Here is a 20,271-nt window from a genome sequence, read left to right as displayed (position 1 = left end):
GACAGTCAAAGCACTCACAACTGACTCTGGCAATCTATTCCGTTTATTCACCACTCTCCAAGCGAAAAATCAAGTCCTCCCACTCTTGCTAACCACACTCTAAATCTAGAAGATAGAATAAGAATTACTAGAATTATTGAGATAAAGTAGATGATGTGTGAAGTGTTGTTAAGCATGCAAATGGAGATAGGCTGGCCATATTAGTAGACTGCTAGATAAGAGGTGGATAAAATTAAGCACTGATATAAAGAAAACTTAAGGAAAGGTCACCAAAAAACAAGATGGTGGACATTGGCTAAAAACAAAGAGAACTGGAAGTTATTGGGAGAGGCCTATATCCAGCAGTGGATGGAAAGAGGTTAAAAAAGAAGAAGATATGGGTAAGATTTAGATATCAGATTGGTGGATTGGAAATTAGCTGCCTAACAGATATCAAAGAATTTGTACAGGGAGCACTGTTAGGGAGAAAGAAAATTGCATTTGGGTTCCACAAGACTCAGTAGTAAGTCCATCACCATTTCCCCTTTATGTGAGTGATACTGTCACTGAACTGCAAGGAGAAATTCTGTTTTTTAATGATGTGAAGCTAGGAAAGATTATAAGTAATGGTATATCAGGATTAGAATAAGCTGGTGAAGTGGGCAAATAAATGAGGATGTCGTGTTTATGCAGCTAAGTGAATTTGGGATCCACAAGTAGAAGGCTACATACTCTGTTATGCAACTACCCTAGAAGAGGTAGAGGAAGCAAGGAATCTTGGACAGAAGTTTAAAGTTCTGGAGACATTGCAAGGGGTAAATTCAACCCAGTGGATTGTTACAATACTGAAAATGATGTTGACTAGCAAGATAAGCCAATAGTTGTTCTATTGTTTAAGGCTCTATTCAGATCACAGCATCAAGATTACTGTACTCATATCTGGTCACCAGGATTCATTAGAATGATAACAGCTTTAGCAGGTACAAAAGCAATTAACAAAACTGATATCTGGACCACAAGAAATTCTTTATGATGATCTGCTCTTTGGTGGAAAGAAGATGAAGGGGATAACTTAATTGAGGCATTTAAGTTGTTGAGAGATTTACCAGATTGACAGTGAAGGCATTTTTCATATGGTAGAGTAAGGAATGAATAAACAAGGGACCATATTACTTAAAATTGTGCAAGAGAATGGTGACTAATAGTAGTAGATTTTTGCATGGGAAGAAGTTGGAATGTGCAATGAATTACCTGAGAGAATGGTGAGAGTGAAGAGAGCAAATGAATTTAAGGTGCAATTCGCAAGATTGTGTTGCCAGAGGCGGGCCTTCTGGATTAGTCTCATTTACTCCATGGGATCCTGAATAATAAATTATAATAATAATTCATGATAAAAGTTAGTGAAACAGCACTAGGAAATGATTAAAAGTAGTGTTTAATGCTTCCAATATTTCGTCTCAGTTACAGAGACATTGTCAGGGAGTACAAAATGAGACTTGTAACACACACACACACACACACAAAGGTAGCACAAAACTAACTAAAACATGAGGATGAAAGACTCCAGTCCTAACTAGATAGAGCGCCCTCTATGGACACCTGTTGGCAGCCTAGGATGTAAACTGGGATCTCAAAGTATTAGTGTTTCCCATATTTTTGGAAGTAATAGTAATAATTCTTTAATCTTTTCATTTAAACTATAAATATCTAATTCTTCTAATATTTAAATTTTTTTATATTCTCTGATCGCTATATGCTTATTTTTAAATCTTGCATTTTACTTGTTTTTCTTTTTGATTTTATTATTTTTATATTATTCTCTCTATGTGATGGCTAGACACTATCAAGCCATAAATATTGCAACTGGAGCATTTTGATATTCAGTCCAAAAATTGGAGAAACAAATGGGATCTTCTGCTGTCTTTTCCACTACTAGGATTTGCTGCACAAATTCGACTAGAGGGTAACAACTTTACAGGTGAGCTGTATGCAATTAGAGCTTGCATTGAAATACACCAGACTGCATTGTTAACAAAGATGCATAATATATTCATACTTGCAAAGTTCTCTTCAGACAATAAAAAGTCTATAGCTACAAAAATTTTCAGGATTTGACTCTCTTGAATCCAACACATCCTCTCTCAGTTATGGAAACTATGTATGCTTCTGTTGGATTCCAGGCCACATTCAGATCTAGAGCAACAAGGCTGCAGATACTGTAGCTTGGTCAGCTTGTTTCTAAAGCATCTGCCTGTACCATATACTCATTATTGGCAGATTATCAGACACAAATTTTTATCCCAGTGGCAATCATTTTGGAATTGAGAGACTAATAATAATAATAAGTTTGACCAAATTAAGTTTGAAATTAAATTATTGTGGTCTAGTCTGTGCAGGGTTTGAACAGAAGAAGTTGTTCTTGTTCAATTCCACATAGGCCATAGTCATCTCACACACACTCCTTCCTATTGAGGGATGATGACATGCCTTTGTGTGAATTGTGTAATGCTAGACTAACTATCAGTCATATTTTAATTGACTGCCCTCATTTCATGAGTGCCGTCATTATTGTATTCACAATCTTTCTGAGCTCTATTCTGAGGTAGATTTTATCGGACTCAACAAAGTTTTTGTTTTTAAATTTTTATAGACAATATCTTTTACTGTATATAGAATGTCTACATTATTCTTATTTATACAATGTTATTTCTTGTATATATCCTTTTACTACCTTGTTTTTATTTGTTTTATGAACTTTTTACACTTTTTTTCAGAGATTATTTTACACCCTGCTTTTTATCCATGTTTTTTATACTGTTTTTATACCTTTCTATTTAGAACTACATTTATATGGATTTTATCAATATCCATTTATGCCATTTGCACTATTTTTTAACTTGTATACTGCTATGATATTTTACTGGTGCAGTAAGACCATAGCCATCCTTGCACCATAAAACATCAATCAATCTAGCATTTTTGAGTAGTATTGAAGCTTTCCATTTAATATTGTGTGCTTCCTTCTGGTAATCCTTTTATGGTGGAATTAATTTCTACCATAATGTGGGCAGAAGGAATTTTTGAAGCTGCAAGAGTGCAGCTAAATCCCTTGTGTAAGACCTTTGTTTCATTTTTCCTATTTTTCAAAATTCCATATTCTGATAGATTCTAAATCATCTTGCTTTGTGTTAGTGTTTTGCTATACCAATAGTTGTTGAACTTCCTGATTAAACTTATTTATGGAACTAGCATATGGAAATACAGCAGAATTTTTTTTGAATGAGGCTAATTGGCTAATTATCTTTTTTTTTTTTTCCTGTTTGGAAAATGTGACTACTGGATGTAGCATGCATTGATTTCATTGGTAGTCTATTTAATTTGATTCTCTTTAACCTTTTTGAAGAATCTTCTGGTAAGGAATAAAAACATGATAATCTCAACAGTATTTTCCTGATGCCTTTCAATGTTGACTTGACAGGACAAATCAGTATAGACGATGTTACATCCTGTGCTGGTTGGCTTGGTTTAACCTTTCAGTTAATTAGTTGAATTCTATATGTCATTGTTTTTAACAATATGCCCTGATGTGTATCTATTCTGCATTTCCAAATATTCACATCTCCTATTATAATAACTGTATGCCATGTTATGTCTTAAAATTACCAATTACATTGGAAGTAATAATTTTAGATTATAGTTAGATTATAGTTTCTCACTCTGTTTTAGGATGCCGAATGGGAGAAATGTCTAAGTTAATTGTTCCAAAGGAATCTTATGTACGAATTCCTAATGAAACTGCTCCTCACTGCCATAAAGTTTGCTATTGTGACCAGCATGGGTTATTGGAAGACTGTGAAAACCAGCCTTGTGCAACTGCAAACTGCACTGTTGATGGAAAGACAATAGGTAAGTAGATAAAATTTGTCTTCATTTTTATAAATGTTTCTTTTAAAGCATAAGAGAAAGTAGTGTGTTATCTTCTGAGGTAAAAGATATTTTACTTTTTTTTATTTTTTCTATTTATCTCCATTCTTTGTAAGAGCCTTCCATATATAACAATTTCCCTGAGGACTAATTGTTGATCACCAGCTTCTCATGCAGAAAAAGATGCATCTTGAGCATGATGTTTCTGCATTATGTATTTTCTATAGGTATTTTTGTAAGTGCTTCTCAACAAACTGACCACTGTCATCCTTCCATTTTCCTCTAAATCTCTGACTATTTTCAGAGCACTGTATCAGATTGTCATCTTCAAGTAGAAACTTAGAAAAAAAATTTTAAGCAAAATACACACACACACACAGTACAAGGGAGGGGGATCTGGAAAGTTCTGATAAACACCTAGAATAATAATGATATTAAAACAACTGATATAAACACAAGAAATAACATACGAGGATGTAATAAAAAATAACTAACACTGGGTTTATATGGTTTTGATAATTATTTAATTATTATTATCCCAAAACCCCATGGAGTAAAAGACACATCTAGAAGGTCCTTTTGTCATACACACAGCTGATTATACTGCACCTTAAATTCTCTGTAGACACCACCTTCTCAGGCAAGGCATTCCAATCATTCACAATTCTGCATGGAAAAAAACCTGTTTCTCACTCCCCTGCTCACACCCTCCTTATACAGCTTCAAGGGATGACTCTGGTTCTTCCCTGATCTCCCACCATTTTCTGTAAAACCTTTCCAACATTGATCCTATAACATCTTCTTACTAACTTGTAAGTCTATCATATCACCCCTTTTCCTCCTATCCACTAGCCTCTGTAAATTGCATCTTCTCAACCTTTCCTTATATTCAACATTCCAGAGATTAGAAACTACCTTAGTCAGTTGCTTCTGGACCCTTTCCAACATCTCTTCATCCTTTTGAAAACCAGGTGACCAAATCTGTTCACAGTAGTCCATGTGTAGCCTAATCAAAGCCTCATACAATGGAACAAGAATCTCCTTCTATAAGTCAGTGTCCTCTGCATCATTCCCAGAATTCTTTGTGTTATCCTCACAATTTGGTAATGTGTCCCCTAAATTTCAGATCCTTGTCCACTGCACGATATCTTATTTCTTCCACCTCCAACAATATATCCCCACAAAGCATAAATTCTACATCCCATCTTTGTTTTCCAAAATTTAAGACCTTACATTTTGCAACATTGAACTTGCATCCCTATTTCCATGTCCATTCACTCAATTTTTTCAAGTCTTCTTGTAAGGCAACATCTTTTCTGCTCTTCATAACTCGTCCCAATTTTGCATCATCTGCAAACAACTGAATATCCCCATCCAAATCTTCGCCTATGTTGTTAACATACAGGTTAACCCTAAAACAGACCCCTGATGCACCACTAGCTTCCAGGATATTGCTCCCTACTGTTACGTCTACTAGTTTTGCCACTTAAGCTAGTGGCTTCGTCTGGGTTAGGATGAACACACAAATATCATCATCATCATCATCATCAAATTCCTGACATGTACCCTCAAGGCGTGTACAGGATATGATAGTACTACATGAAAAATTTACGTCATTACTAACTTCCTATCTACAATTTTCCTCCAAATCAGTCTGTTACTTGTCAAGACTCCAGCATTATCAGATCTTACATTTCTATCGTCACTTTGTACCATATCAATCCACCTATATCTTGGTCTTCGTCTGGATCGTTTTTCTGCCAACCTGGCAGAGAACACTTGTTTTGCTAATCTTTCCTCGCCCATTCTGTTTAAGTGACCATACCACCTGAGATTAGCTTCATAACACATTCCTGGATGCTGACAATGTCAAGTTCTTTCCTAATATCCTCGTTATTAATATGATATTGCCATTGATGCCATCTGTTCATACCTCTAATCTTTCTCAGGACTCTCATATCTGCGGTCTCTAATCTTTGGTCAAGTGTTTTACTTCTAACCCAGCTCTCAGATCCATAAGTTAAAATTGGTTTGAACACTGTCTTGTTACAGCTAATTTGGTGTTCCGACTAATTTCTCTCTTATTCCATATGAATTTATTCAATTGACTTCCTACCATACCAGCTTTGTTGATTCTGTTGTCTATTTCCATATTTAATTTACCGTCTTCAGTAAAAATTATGCCTAAGTAGCTGAAATGTTTTACTTGTTCCACAGGTTCCTCGTTCACAACGCAGTTGACATTTTCACCAATTCTACCTATTTTCATTGTCTTTGTCTTTCTAATTCTGACCTTCATATCATAGCTATTACAACAGTTATTCAATTTAGTCAGGGAATCTTCCAAACTTGTAGCGGATTTATTTAAAAGTATAACATCGTCTGCATAAAGCAAAGAGCTGACATTAACATCTCCAATTCTGATATCATTTTTAATACCACTTTCCTTCAGAATGTGATCCATATAGATAATGAATAACAGAGGAGATAATGTAGATCCTTGTCTCACACCAGATTTAACATTAAACCATCTTCTCATACTTCCTTCAATTCTAACTGCCGACTTACAACTCGAATAAAGACTAAGTATTGCTTGATATAATGCCGCATTGACACCATATAACTGTAGTGTATCGAATAGCTTCTCTCTTGGCACATTGTCCAGATCGACAAAACTTAAATACAGATCTTTGTTATATTCCCATGCTTTCTCAACTATTTGTCATAAAGTGAAGATCTGATCCTGACAACCTCTATTTGACCTGAATCCAGCTTGTTCTGCACCAAGCTTTTCTTCTACAATTCCTCTCAACCGTTTCTCAAGTATACTTGCATATATCTTACCAGGAACACTGAATAGGGATATACCTCTGTAATTCTCACATTCAGTTTAATTTCCCTTTTTATATATGGGTACTATGAGAGCTCTACTCCAATCATCGGGAATTTGTCCCTTTGTCGAATATCATCTATTCCTGCTGCCTTTCAACATTTCAAGCTTTTTCTACTTCAAGTATGGATATGTATTCCTGACTGTATGCCTGTTGAGTGTTTTTTACCACTGTGCTATCACTGCATGTTTCATTTAGCAATTTTTCGAAGTAATTACTCCATACTTCAAGGATATCTTTTTCTCTTGTTTTCATGTCACCTTTATGATCTCTATCTCCTTTTACAGCACTCTTTCCTCCATTTCTACGCTTCTTCAACAACCTCCAGAATATCTTACCACCTTCTTGATATTTATTTTATATGTTCTTGCCAAAGTCCTCCCATGACTTTTGTTTAACTAGTTTTCTCTGTTTAGAGTCCTAAACAGAGAAAAAAACCGGTACTAGTTTTTTCTTAAGATGACTGTCTCCCAGATTTTATGCAAATTTATAGAGCCATATTTGTTAAGATTTGGAGTGTGTTTCAGGTCTTCTTGTTCTTAGAGATTGTTCTTAGAGGCAATAGAAGCCCTAAAACACACTCCAACTCTCAACAAATGGCTGTATAAATTTGCCTAAAATCTGGGAGACAGTCATCTTAAGAAAAAACTAGTACCGGTTTTTCTCTCTGTTTAGGACTCTAGTCTTATGTGATAGCTGCATTTTTTTTTTTTTTCAGATAGAGGGCACCAAAATCAGGACTCTAGTCTTTGTGTTGCTGCTACAAATTTGTTTAACTAGTCCGTTGATTACACCATGTTGTTATAGTCTCACGTATTGTGACAAACTGTGTTTTTGTGCTCTGAAGATGATGGTTATAACACCAGCGAAATATCAGCAATAAGTTAATAAATTAATTATTTACTTATTTTACTGTGTTCCAATATATACCGTTAAAAAATAAATAACATCACTATCAACAATAACATAGTCAATGAGACTTTTCTTATTCCTTGCCTCTTCTCTCCATGTGAATCTGTGCACATTTTTATGTTGGAACATGGTGTTAGTAATAACCAGTCCATGTCCTGAGCAGAAATCCAACAGGTATTTGCCATTATTATTAACTTTGCTCTTTTCTCCAAATTTTCCCAAAACATTTAGTATGTCTGACAATCACTTCCTACTCTGCTATTTAGATTCCCCAACAAGAACCAAATTTTCCTTTTTCATTGTGGCAGTAGCTTTTTCTAGAGCCTCAAAAAATTCCTCCATTTCTACCTTAGTAGAGCCTTCTGTGGGACCATAGGCACAAATAAGTCTCATTGTCCAGTTCCCCATTCTGATATTTGCCCACATCACTCTACTTGAGACTGCCTGCCATTCAAGAAGATTAGCCTCATATTTAGTGTTGAATACTATGGCTACCACTTCTTTTCCTTGATCGTCATTGCTGAATATAATATTTTGTATTTATTGCTCAGAAAGATCTCACCAGTTTTTGTCTTTTTTATTTCAGTCACCCCTATTATGTCGATCTGGTACTTATCTAATTCTTCAGCTAGCTCCATTTTTTTGCCATTCAGGCTTCTTATGTTGATAGTACCGATCTTTAACTCTGGTGATGTTGAGTTGGGGTGTGTTTTCAGATTTGTTCCAGTAGCTGACTTTTCGCTTTTCACCCTGGTTCCCTGGCGAAAACAATGGGGGCCTTGTTTAACCGGGCAACGCACCAGCTGGCATGAAATTTTGTCATGTTGTACCATCATTTTCTATATTGGTTTAAGCCAGTAAGAATACAATTTGGTCGGCTAAATCCCAAATTGCCAGCCCATCCTCGTTCGTTCAGTATCCAGGTAATACCCAACAGGGTGCACCATGAGAAGGTGAGGATTGGACATTAGGTCAGAAGCCCTGGTTGGTTCTCCACATTCCTTTAAAGGCTATTTGGAGGTCTCCTCTCAGTTATACAGCTTTGACCCTTAAGCACCCCACACACAAATATACAAGCATTTAATAGGAATTATTATGTAACTATAAACACCAAATATGTATGAACTGTTACACAAAAATACAAGTAAAACAGAAACATATGAAAGCTGGCTCATGGTTAGTCATTGTTCAGGGTGTACCCAATAGTTTGCAGAAAAATTAAAGTTCAATGCATTTAAAGATCTAATAAGTGACTTCTAAATGTCACACAAAATCATCCCTTTTGTTTCTGTTAAGAGTGCCTTGTGAGTGGATTACCATTAGCCTCTTTGATATTCCAGGCACTGAAGTTGTCTTCTATGTACAGCATGGAGCTCTTGTCCCATTCAATGTTCTGGTGAGTGTGGAAGAAATGGAATGCCAGACCTTTCTGGCAAACTATCAGGTACACCTACTGAACAATGACTGACCATGTGCCAGCTTCCATGCGTTTCTGTTTTACTTGTATTTTTGTGTAACAGTTCCTACACATTCAGTGTTTTTAGTTATGATTCATATTTAATGCTTGTTGTATATTTGTGTGTTCATCCTAACCCAGATGAAGCCACTAGCTTAAGTGGCAAAACTGATAGGTTTATTAAATAATTATTACAACCTATTAATTATTATAACCCAGTGTTAGTTATTTTTTATTACATCAGTTTATTTTGTAAAAAAAAAAATCAACATATGAGGATTTAAGAATATAAGTTACCTTCAGTAAGTATGGTTTTAGATGAGGGAGAGGATGCACAGAAGCCTCTTTCACAATGCAACCGATCATAGAGAAAAGAATTTTACTTGTCCACTTTTCTTCTATTTATTGACTATGAAAAGGCGTATGATACCTTGAATCGAAAGCTACTCTGGAAAATATTACAAGATGATAAAATATCTCCTCATTTAATTAAAGCAATAAAAAGTCTATACAGAGAACCAAAAATTTGCATCAAATTTGCAGATGTAGCATTATCAGAACCTATAACTATAAATAAAGGAGCAAGACAAGAGTGTAGCTTATTCCTAATCCAATTCAACGTTTATATAAACAGAATCCTAAAAGAATTGGAAACAACTGTCAAAGATGGAATTAAACTAACAAATAATAATAATAATAATAATTATTATTATTATTATTATTACTACATGACACCTCCAAGGAGTCCAAAGACTCATCGAGGGAGGGCACCTACTCTACAACTGTCCATCTCCACCACTCAATCCACTACAGCGAACTGCATCATCTACACCAATGCCATCTACTGGCGGACACCACTGCCTAGTATTTCCAGACAATCACAAACATCCATGCCCACGGCAGGATTTGAACTCGCAGCTTCTTGACTGGAGAGCAGATACACTAACCACTCAGCCAACCAGGCTGGGTGGTTATGGTTAACAATAAAATAATAGAACAAGTTTCAGAATTCAAATACTTAGGAAATATAATCTTGCAATGCAATACTGATTCACAATTGGAATCAAGACTACAAATTTGCAATAGAATGAATGGCATAATTAAAAGAAATTTTGGAAAATAAATGACTAAAGAAACTCAATTAAGATTACATAATATAACCTCTAAAACATCTCTCAAATTTGGAAGTGAAACTTGGATTCTAAAACAAAGAAACAGACAAAGATTGGAAGCAGCACAGATGAAATTTCTAAGACCTCTCCTGGGACCTCACTAGATTAGATTAGATTAAAAAAAAAAAACCCATAGAAATAAGAGAATGATTACATACAATAATCATAGGGGTAAACAGAAGAATACCAACAAAATTGGCTACCATATAGAAAGGATGAATAGCAAGAGGATTCCTAAATTAGCACTAGAATATAAACCCACAGGAAGAAGAGACCATGGACGCCCAAGATTAAGATAGAAAGATCAACTGACTCTACAGAGCAGGAACAGGACATAAAAAGCGTATACCGAAATTGCTCAGATGACGATGATGAAGTTACCTTCACAACTGCTACTAGTGTGCTCTTTCTTGTGGTTATATCAGTTGCTTTAATATCATTTTTGTTCTAGGTGTTATCAGATCTTTCTAGACCTCACTCATATACATAATGAATGCTTTAATAGTTTTTTATATAGATATAAAAGGCACACCAAATATTTTGAGGTGAATTATCATTTCATGTCATACTACATGTTTTTCTACATGCATATTACCTGCAAGTTTTTTTTTTTTTTAAAATTTGCTGTCTACATGTTATTTGTCTCAGTATGAACATGTAATGTCTCAGATTTAATGCAAAACACACATCATTCTCAACAACAATAAAAAAATAGCTGACCATCACAGCATTTAGTTCACTTTTAATATTTAGATAGTTCTCATTTATCATACATTGCTTGCCAATAATTTTCTGAACATTCTAGATAACAACGAAAAGATACTGTTAAAGTGTTGAGAAAGTTTCTAGTTAATGTTTCACTAACTTACTTATGTACTATAACAAGATAACATATACCTTGGTTAGGGGAGATGCATATACAATGGTGTACTTAAATTTTGCAAATGCTTTTGATAGACTGCCACACGACAAGCTCTTATATAAATTGAAAGAGATGGGATTGGATCACAGACTTCTGAGTTAAATCAGTGACTGGCTGTCAGATAGGTATCAGAAACTTGAATCTGGGGGTGCAGTATCCTGAAAGAAAAAGGTCACTAGTGGTGTGCTGCAGGGGTCAATTTTGGGGCCATTGTTGTTCACTTTGTATGTTAATGATATTGGGATGGGTTTAACTAGTGATATGCAGCTGTTTGCAGATGGTTCAAAACTGGGGAGAGCGATGCAGAGTCAAGCAGATGTTATGGCCTTATGAGAGGACTTGAATAGATTGCATGAATAGGCAGGTAAGTGGAACTGTCAGTTCAATGTTGCAAAGTACAAGATTTTGAGATTTGGTAAGCAATGAATGGGATGCAAAGTATACACTTGGTGGGGAAACTTTAACGGAAGTAGAGAGATGAGAGATCTAGGAGTAATGGTGGACAAGGACCTAAAATTCAGGGGCTATATTGTACAAGTTGTGAAGATGTCACATCGGATAATGGCAGTAATGCAGAGTACCCTGACATGCAGAAATAGAGAGGTTATGATACCATTGTATAAGGCCTTAATCAGGCTTCACATGGATTATTGTGCACAAATTTGGTCGCCTGGTTTTCATGGTGACGAGGATATATTGGAAAAGGTCCAGAGAAGATTCACAAAGGTGGTCTTTGGAATGTGGAGTATGAGGATAGATTGAGAGAATGTAAGTTGCAGAGCCTTGTGAATAGGAGGAAGATGGGGGGGGGGGATATGATTGAGACATATAAGCTAGTCAGGGGTTGTTATCGCGTTGACATGGAGTTTCATAGAATGGGGAGGGGGGCTAGGACATGAGGTCATTGCTGGAAACTGTATAAGGATGGTGTGAAGAGTAGGTTCTTTGCATGGAGGGTTGGTGAATGGAATTCATTGCCTGAGTGTGTTGTGGGTGTAGACACATTGAATCAGTTTAAAGCACGGTTGGATGAGCATTGTGTGCAATGGTGTGTACCTCCTGCGATGAGTCTCTGACTCCATGGAGGTCAAATGTTAATAATAATAATAATAATAAATGAAATTGTTTTAACATAGATAAAATTCATCAAGGCCATTCTTGGAAGCTGTATAAGGTTGGTGTGAACATGGACAGGAGAAGTAGGTTCTTTTCATGAGGAGTGAATGGTGAGTGGAATACAATGCAGTGAAAATGCAGTGAGTGTGGGAACTGTGAATGGATTTAAGGCAGGGTTCAGTGATCTTTTTTAATGAGAGTGTATAGACTTCCCACGATGAGTCCTTTGACTCCATGGAGATCAGATAATAATAATAAAGGAAAAAAAAACAGTTGGGGAGATGGAGGATAGAAGAGGGATTTTTCAGTATGATAAAAGAGAAGCCACCAGCCCTGAAGAAAATGAAATAGGCGAAATTATAAGCAACAAATAGGTAAATGGAAGGCATTGTAGAGAGATTTCACAGTTTCATAGCAGCAGAATAATAAGAAATAATATACGAAAGACCAAGAAAGCAGATATAGTGATTGTGACTGGAGAGGAACATGGTATGCAAGATAAGAATGTTGAGAGCTGGAATGTAAGATGAACAGGGAAACATAGGAGGGGATTATGATAGAAATCAAGATAAAGTATAAAGAATGTGGGTGCTGGAAGTGGTGGTACATGTGTTATGGGGAATAATTGTCATAGAAATAGGATGGGCCTGGAAACAAGTGAAGTAGCGAAGTCTGGTGAAAAATCTGGAATAAGTGTAATAAAATTGTAAACAGGAATAGATGCAGAGAAGTCATGTGAATGGGATAAAATAGGATGGGCCTGGAAACAAGTGAAGTAGTTAAGTCTGGTGAAAATCTGGGATAAGTGTAATAAAGTTGTCAAGAGGAATAGATGCAGAAATATCATGGCTTTGAGCTACATAAGTAGGAGTTGTTATAGAGTCAAGAATAAATTCCTGTTTAACAGATAAGCTTTGGTGTTGACGGTTATTCATGACTTATTTTTAATAGTATTAACAACACCAAACAAACTATTTTATCAAATAATGTTTTATTAACTGCTTATATTTTGCTGAATTTCAAATCAACATCATCAGAGCACAACACAGCTTGTATATGTGACAGTGAGTAAGTGAAACAATACAATTGTAATCTAAAGTCCTATTTTGGTGCCCTTTAATTTTGTAAAAAAAAAAAAAATTACAGCTATGTGGGAGTTGCTCTGATATCCTGGAAGACATAAAAAATATATTCACTACTATTATAATGGCGAGTCAGGACTGGCAGACCATGCTTTGGACACCTCTTCACATAGAATTAGATGGAAGAAAATGAACATGCTATTTAGAAGTCGTTACAGATGTGAAAGATTGTTTTTTGAGTCATCCATGCCTATGAAGAATTCTCCTAAACTGAAAAAATATGTCGTATTACTTTGCCAAAAATTTAGGAGACTGTTGCATATACAAGCTGCATTGTGTTCTGATGATGCTAATTTGACTGATTTGACAGTTATAAGCAGTTTTATTAACTGCTTATAACTGAATATAAGCAGTTAATAAAATATTGTTTGATTGTAGTTTGTTTAGTGTTGTTAATACCGTTAAAAATAAGTCATAAATAAATTTCTGTGTTTACGAGGGTGATCTGAAAAGTTCTCAGCCTAACAATGAAAAAACGAATTTATAATTTCAAAATTATTTTTATTTTTCAACATAATCTCCCTTAAGCCTAATACATTTATTCCATTGATGCTCCAGCACCATTATCTCGTCCCTGTACTGGTACTCAGCAAGATCTGCAAAATACCCCTCTACAGCTACAATCATCTCTTGATTCGAAGAAAAATGCTGACCAGCTAGGAAGAGTTTTAGTTTTGGGAAGAGATAGAAGTCAGAGAGAGCCAAATCTCGGGAAGAGCATGGATGTTCCAACAATTCATAGTGCAGATCCCTTAATTTTCCCATTGCCAAAACACTTTTGTGGTCAGGTGCATTGTTCTGATGAAAGATGATTTTTTTCTTCTGCAAACCAGATCTTTTCTCACAATTTTTTTCATCTGGTTAAAAGATTGGAATAATATTCCATGTTTATTGTTTTACCCTTTTCAAGATAATTAATAAACAAAATGCCTTTAGCATCCCAAAACACTGATGTCGTGACCTTTCCTGCTGATGGGATCACCGTTGTCTTCTTTGGCTCTGAACAACCGTCTTCTGATTGCTGTTTTGATTCTGATGTGTAATGGCAAATCCAAGTCTCATCCACAGTAATAAATCGACACCACCAAAATCAGTTTTATTCTTGTTAAAACTCTCCAAGCACTGTTCAGAGATTTTCATGCGAGTGCATGTTTGATCTGCTGTGAGCAAGTGCAGCACCCACCTTGCACAAAGCTTTTTCATTTGCAATTCTTCATGCAAAATATATCCTACACATTCTTTTGAAATGCCTATTGGCTCAGCAGTTTCACACACTTTGACTCGCCGGTCATCCAATACCATATTATGCACTTCATCAATGATTTCTGGTATTGTAACACTTTTTGGATGTCCTTCACATGGATCATCTTCGAGGCTGGTACGGCGACGTTTAAACTCGGAGCCCATTTCTTAATTGTCAGAAACGAAGGAGAAGAGTGCCCATAAACTTTTATGAACTTCGAATGACTTTCTTTTGGCGTTAAACCTTCTTTTACAAAGAATTTTATAACTGCATGATACTCAATTTTATCTATTTCAAGAGATACAGACAAAATTTTTGCTTCAGAGTTTGTTTTTTATTAAGCAAACTACTTGATAGAATGACTTGCAATTTTATATGGATGCTTATGACAGATGTACCAACTTAAAAAAAAAAAAACTTGCCGATAGTGTTGCCATCTATGGTCGAGGCCGAGAACTTTTCAGACCACCCTTGTATTTATGAATGCCAGGAGTATTGGAATTTGTTGCATTGACTCATTTCATTCTTCAAAGCTGTATAAATGAGGAGGTCAAGAGATCATTCCTCATAACTGTATAATGAGAAGGTGAAAAAGGGATTGGAGCAGGTTCATTGCATGGAAGATAGTTAGTGCATGGAATGCATCGCCTGATTGTGAAAATGAACATAAGACACATAAGAATGAATATGATATTGATGAGCTGTATTTGATGAGTTGTATGTGTGATACTGGAGACTTCCCATTAGACTTCATATTAGACTAATGGAGTCTTTTGACTTCATGGTGGTCTAATATTGATAATAATATGAATAGAGACCACCAGAATAGGACTAGATTCTACAAGAAGAAAAAGAATGTCATTAAATGTAAGAGTCTTTTCTAAATTTGATATTGAAACATATCTTCTCTTTTCAGCTCATAATTCTAGGTTCACTCAAGGCTCTAATGTGTGCTTTTGTTTTGATGGTGATATTTCTTGTACCAAGAGTCAGTACATTTCAGGTAAGTTTAAAAAATTACTGTAGGTAAAGTCAGTTTCTTTGATTATTTTAACACATTGCATTATTATCATCATCATATATTTTCTGTGACAGTTCATCATATCTGTGTGCAGGGCCTACTTACAAGGGTGGTCTGAAACGTTCTCGGCCTAACAATGAAAAAACAAATTTATCTTCTTCTTCTTCTTCTGCAGCTTCTCCCACTTAAGTGGGGTCACTGTTTATTATGAGTCTCCTCCACACCTTCCTGTCTTGGGCTGTCACCACATCCAAGTTCTTCATCTTCAAGTCCTCTTCTACCAGCTCCCTCCATCTCTTCTTTGGCCGCCCACGCTTCCGCCTTCCTTGCACATCCATCTGCATGACCCTTCTTCCCACATATTCGTCCTCTCTCCTCATCACATGACCAAACCATCTCAACCTTGCCTCCTGTATTTTCGCTCCTAAGTTCGTAACTTTCACTGTTCCCCTGACATAGTCATTTCTCAGATGATCCTTTCTGGTCACACCGCACATCCACCTAAGCATTCTCATCTCTGCTACTTCCATCCTGCTAATGTTATTTTTCCTCAGGGCCACAGTTTCTATAGCATATGTCATAGCTGGCCTCACTACTGTCCTATAAATTTTGCCTTTCAGATTGATCGGCACCCTCTTATCACATAACACTCCAGCCATCTCCCTCCAGTTCCTCCAACCTGCTTGTATCCTGCATCCCACTTCCTTCTCACCTCCTCCATCTTCTTCCACTGTCGAACCTAAGTATCTAAAGTCTCTCACCTTCCTGATGACATTTCCTTCCAGCTCCAGGTCTGTCTCCTGGCCACCGCCCACTGCGCAACACATATACTCTGTCTTACTTCTGCTCAGTCTCATACCTCTCTCTTCCAGTACTTTTCTCCATCTTTCCAGTTTAGTTTCCGCTTCTTCTCTTGAATCTACACACAGCAAGATGTCATCTGCATACAGCATTGTCCAAGGTGCATCTTCTCTCACCTCCTCTGTTACCACCTCCATCACAATATTAAACAGAAACGGACTTAATGCTGACCCTTGATGCAAGCCAACTGTTACTTGAAAACTTTCTGTCTGTCCCAAACAGGTCCGAACACTTGTCTTCACATTTCTGTACATTTCGTGCACCAACCTGACATATTTCTCCGGCACCTTCTTCTCCCTCAGACACCTCCAGACTTCTTGCCTTGGCACTCTATCGTATGCTTTCTCCAGATCAATAAATACCAGATGTAGCTCCCTTTGTTTCTCTCGATATTTTTCCATCATCTGTCGTAACCCAAAGATAGCATCTGTTGTTGATCTACCAGGCATGAAGCCAAATTGTTCCTTTGCAATCTCCACCTCCTCCCTCAATCTACCATCAAGAACCCTTTCTAGGATCTTCATTGTGTGGGACATCAACTTTATTCCTCTGTAATTTTTACAGTCTTGTGCATCCCCTTTACCCTTGTAGATGGGAACAAGAGTACTCTCCCTCCATTCCTCGGGTATATTTTCCTGTTGGCAAACTTTCATGAACAGGTCCCACAGCAGGTCAATTCCCTCTTCCCCCAGTGCCTTCCATGCCTCCACTGGAATTCTGTCGGGGCCCACCGCTTTTCCATTCCTCATCCTCTTCATGGCCTCCGTCACTTCCATTCTACTGATGTTCTGCACCATCCCCTCAGAAGGCTGCCCATCTCCTCTGTGAGTCCTTGCATTTTCCTCATTCAGAAGTCCCTCAAAGTATATTTTCCATCTGTTTCTTATGTCCACATCCCTCCATAATACTCTTCCTTCAGCATCTTTGATCTGCCTCGCATGTAAGATGTCCTTAGCTGCTTTATTTCTACATTTCGCTAGTTGGTAAATTTTTCTCTGTCCTTCCTTTGTTTCTAATTGATCATACAGATCTTGATATGCCATGGCCTTCGCCTGTGCCACAACTCTCTTGGCTTCTTGCTTTCTCTCTTTGTACACCTCTCTGTCCTCTTCCACTCTTGACTCATCCCACTTCTGCTTTGCCTTCCTCTTAGCTGTCACTGCCACTTGTACATCATTATTCCACCACTAACCCTCCTTCTGCTCTCTAATCTTTCCAGATGTCTCACCAAGCACCTCGATTGCACAGCTCAGGATTACTTTTGAATTATGTTTCCACCAATCTTGTACACTTTCCAGTCCATCCGAAATCCTCTCTAACACTCTCTCCCTAAAATGATTCCTCACACTCTCTTCTTTTAAGCGAAACCACTTAATTGTCTTCATCCCATGGCAACCAGAAGTTCTTATCTTCGATCTTAATTTAAAGTCTGCGCACAGCAGTCGGTGTTGTTGTGCTACTTGATCTGTTGGAATTACCTTACAATTTGTCACAACCTTAAGATGTTTTCTTCTAGTCAAAATGTAGTCAATTTGTGAGCTGTTGTTACCACTTTTAAATGTTATCAAATATTCTTCCCTCTTGAAGAAAAACGAGTTCACAATTGCCAGATCAAACGCTACTGCAAAGTCCACAACCCTCTCTCCTTCCTGGTTCATCATTCCCACTCCGTGGCCACCATGCACCCTTTCACAGTCTCTATTCTGTCTTCCTATGTGCCCGTTCAAGTCTCCTCCGACAATCACCATCTCATTTTCTTCCAATTCCCTCATTTCTTCATCTAACACGTTCCAGAACTCATCTTTTTCCTCTGCTGTACAACCAACTTGCGGGGCATATACACATAATACGACCACCTGCTCTTCTCCAAGACCCAATTTCATTCGCATGATCCTGTCGTTCCTTCTACCCACGTCCAGTACTTCACCCTTTATTCTGCCACACACCACAATTCCTACACCATTTCTTCCCTCGATTATAATTTCAAAATTATTTTTATTTTTCAACATAATCTCCCTTATCACTTATACATTTATTCCAGTGATGCTCCAGTGCCATTATCCCATCCCTGTAGTGGTTCTCAGTTAGAACCACTACAGGTTTATATCCCTCTACAGCTGCAATCACCTCTTGATTTGAAGAAAAATACTGATCAGCGAGAAAGAGTTTTAGTTTTGGGAAGAGATAGAAGTAGTCAAAGGAAGCCAAATCTGGGGGAATAGGGTGGATGTTCCAACAATTCTTAGTGCAGATCCCTTAATTTTCCAATTGTCAAAACACCTTTGTGGACAGGTGCATTGTCCTGATGAAAGATGATTTTTTTATTCTCACAAATTTTTTCATCTAGTCTGGTTAAAAGATTGGAATAATATTCCCCAGTTACTGTTTTATCCTTTTCAAGATAATTAATAAACAAAATGCCTTTAGCATCCCAAAACACTGATGCCTTCATTGGGGGGGGGGGGGGGTGGGGGGGGGGGGGGGTGGGGGGGGGGGGGGGTGGGGGGGGGGGGGGGTGGGGGGGGGGGGGGGTGGGGGGGGGGGGGGGTGGGGGGGGGGGGGGGTGGGGGGGGGGGGGGGTGGGGGGGGGGGGGGGTGGGGGGGGGGGGGGGTGGGGGGGGGGGGGGGTGGGGGGGGGGGGGGGTGGGGGGGGGGGGGGGTGGGGGGGGGGGGGGGTGGGGGGGGGGGGGGGTGGGGGGGGGGGGGGGTGGGGGGGGGGGGGGGTGGGGGGGGGGGGGGGTGGGGGGGGGGGGGGGTGGGGGGGGGGGGGGGTGGGGGGGGGGGGGGGTGGGGGGGGGGGGGGGTGGGGGGGGGGGGGGGTGGGGGGGGGGGGGGGTGGGGGGGGGGGGGGGTGGGGGGGGGGGGGGGTGGGGGGGGGGGGGGGTGGGGGGGGGGGGGGGTGGGGGGGGGGGGGGGTGGGGGGGGGGGGGGGTGGGGGGGGGGGGGGGTGGATAAAATTTAGCGGGCACATCGCCAAAATTGTGAAGACAGCACAAAGACTTCTGGGAATGATGCAGAGGACACTGACGTGTAGAAGTAGGGAGATTCTTGTTCCATTGTATAAGGCTTTGATTAGGCCACACATGGACTATTGTGTGCAGATTTGGTCACCAGGTTTTCAGAAGGATGAAGAGATGTTGGAAAGGGTCCAAAGGTGACTGACTAAGGTGATTAAGGTAGTTTCTGACCTCTGGAATATTGAGTATGAGGAAAGATTGAGAAGATGTAATTTGCAGAGTCTGGTGGAGAGAAAGAAGAGGGGAGATATGATAGAGACCTACAAGTTGGTAAGGGGTTGTTATAAGATCAATGGTGGAGAAGTTCTACAGAGAATAGTGGGAGATCAGGGGAGAACCAGAGGTCATCCCTGGAAACTGTATAAAGAGTGTATGAGTAGGGGGAGTGAGAGGCAGGTTTTTTTCGTGCAGAGTTGTGAATGATTGGAATGCATTGCCTGAGAGTGTGGTGTCTGCAAGGAGTTTGAGTGTGTTTAACACACGGTATGATGAGATGTGTGTGTGTGTGATAACAGGACCTCCCAGATCAGTCTTTGACTCCATGAGGGTCTTGTTTAATAATAATGATAATAATAAACAATTACAAGCAAAATAAAACATCAAGTACACTAAATA

The 20,271-nt window shown here is 38.4% G+C and overlaps 1 protein-coding gene across 2 annotated transcripts in view; it reads left to right on the top strand.

Annotated features, from left to right (window-relative positions):
• The window catches only part of LOC150099965 (reversion-inducing cysteine-rich protein with Kazal motifs-like), a 364,445-nt gene that overhangs the window by 203,531 nt on the left and 140,643 nt on the right, over window positions 1-20,271 (top strand). For both annotated transcript variants that reach the window (XM_090402524.1, XM_090402523.1), the window contains exons 14-15: window positions 3,706-3,885; window positions 15,674-15,760. In XM_090402524.1, the coding sequence (XP_090258650.1) occupies window positions 3,706-3,885; window positions 15,674-15,760 (267 nt within the window). The remainder of the gene's footprint in view (window positions 1-3,705; window positions 3,886-15,673; window positions 15,761-20,271) is intronic.

Source organism: Typopeltis vanoorti, chromosome 13, assembly GCF_054136105.1.
Source record: "Typopeltis vanoorti isolate ZY-2024b chromosome 13, IOZ_Tvanoo_1.0, whole genome shotgun sequence".
NCBI classification, from domain to species: Eukaryota; Metazoa; Arthropoda; class Arachnida; order Uropygi; family Thelyphonidae; genus Typopeltis; species Typopeltis vanoorti.
The sequence above is the reverse complement of the archived record's forward strand: the minus strand, read 5'-3'. Positions and strand labels throughout refer to the sequence as shown.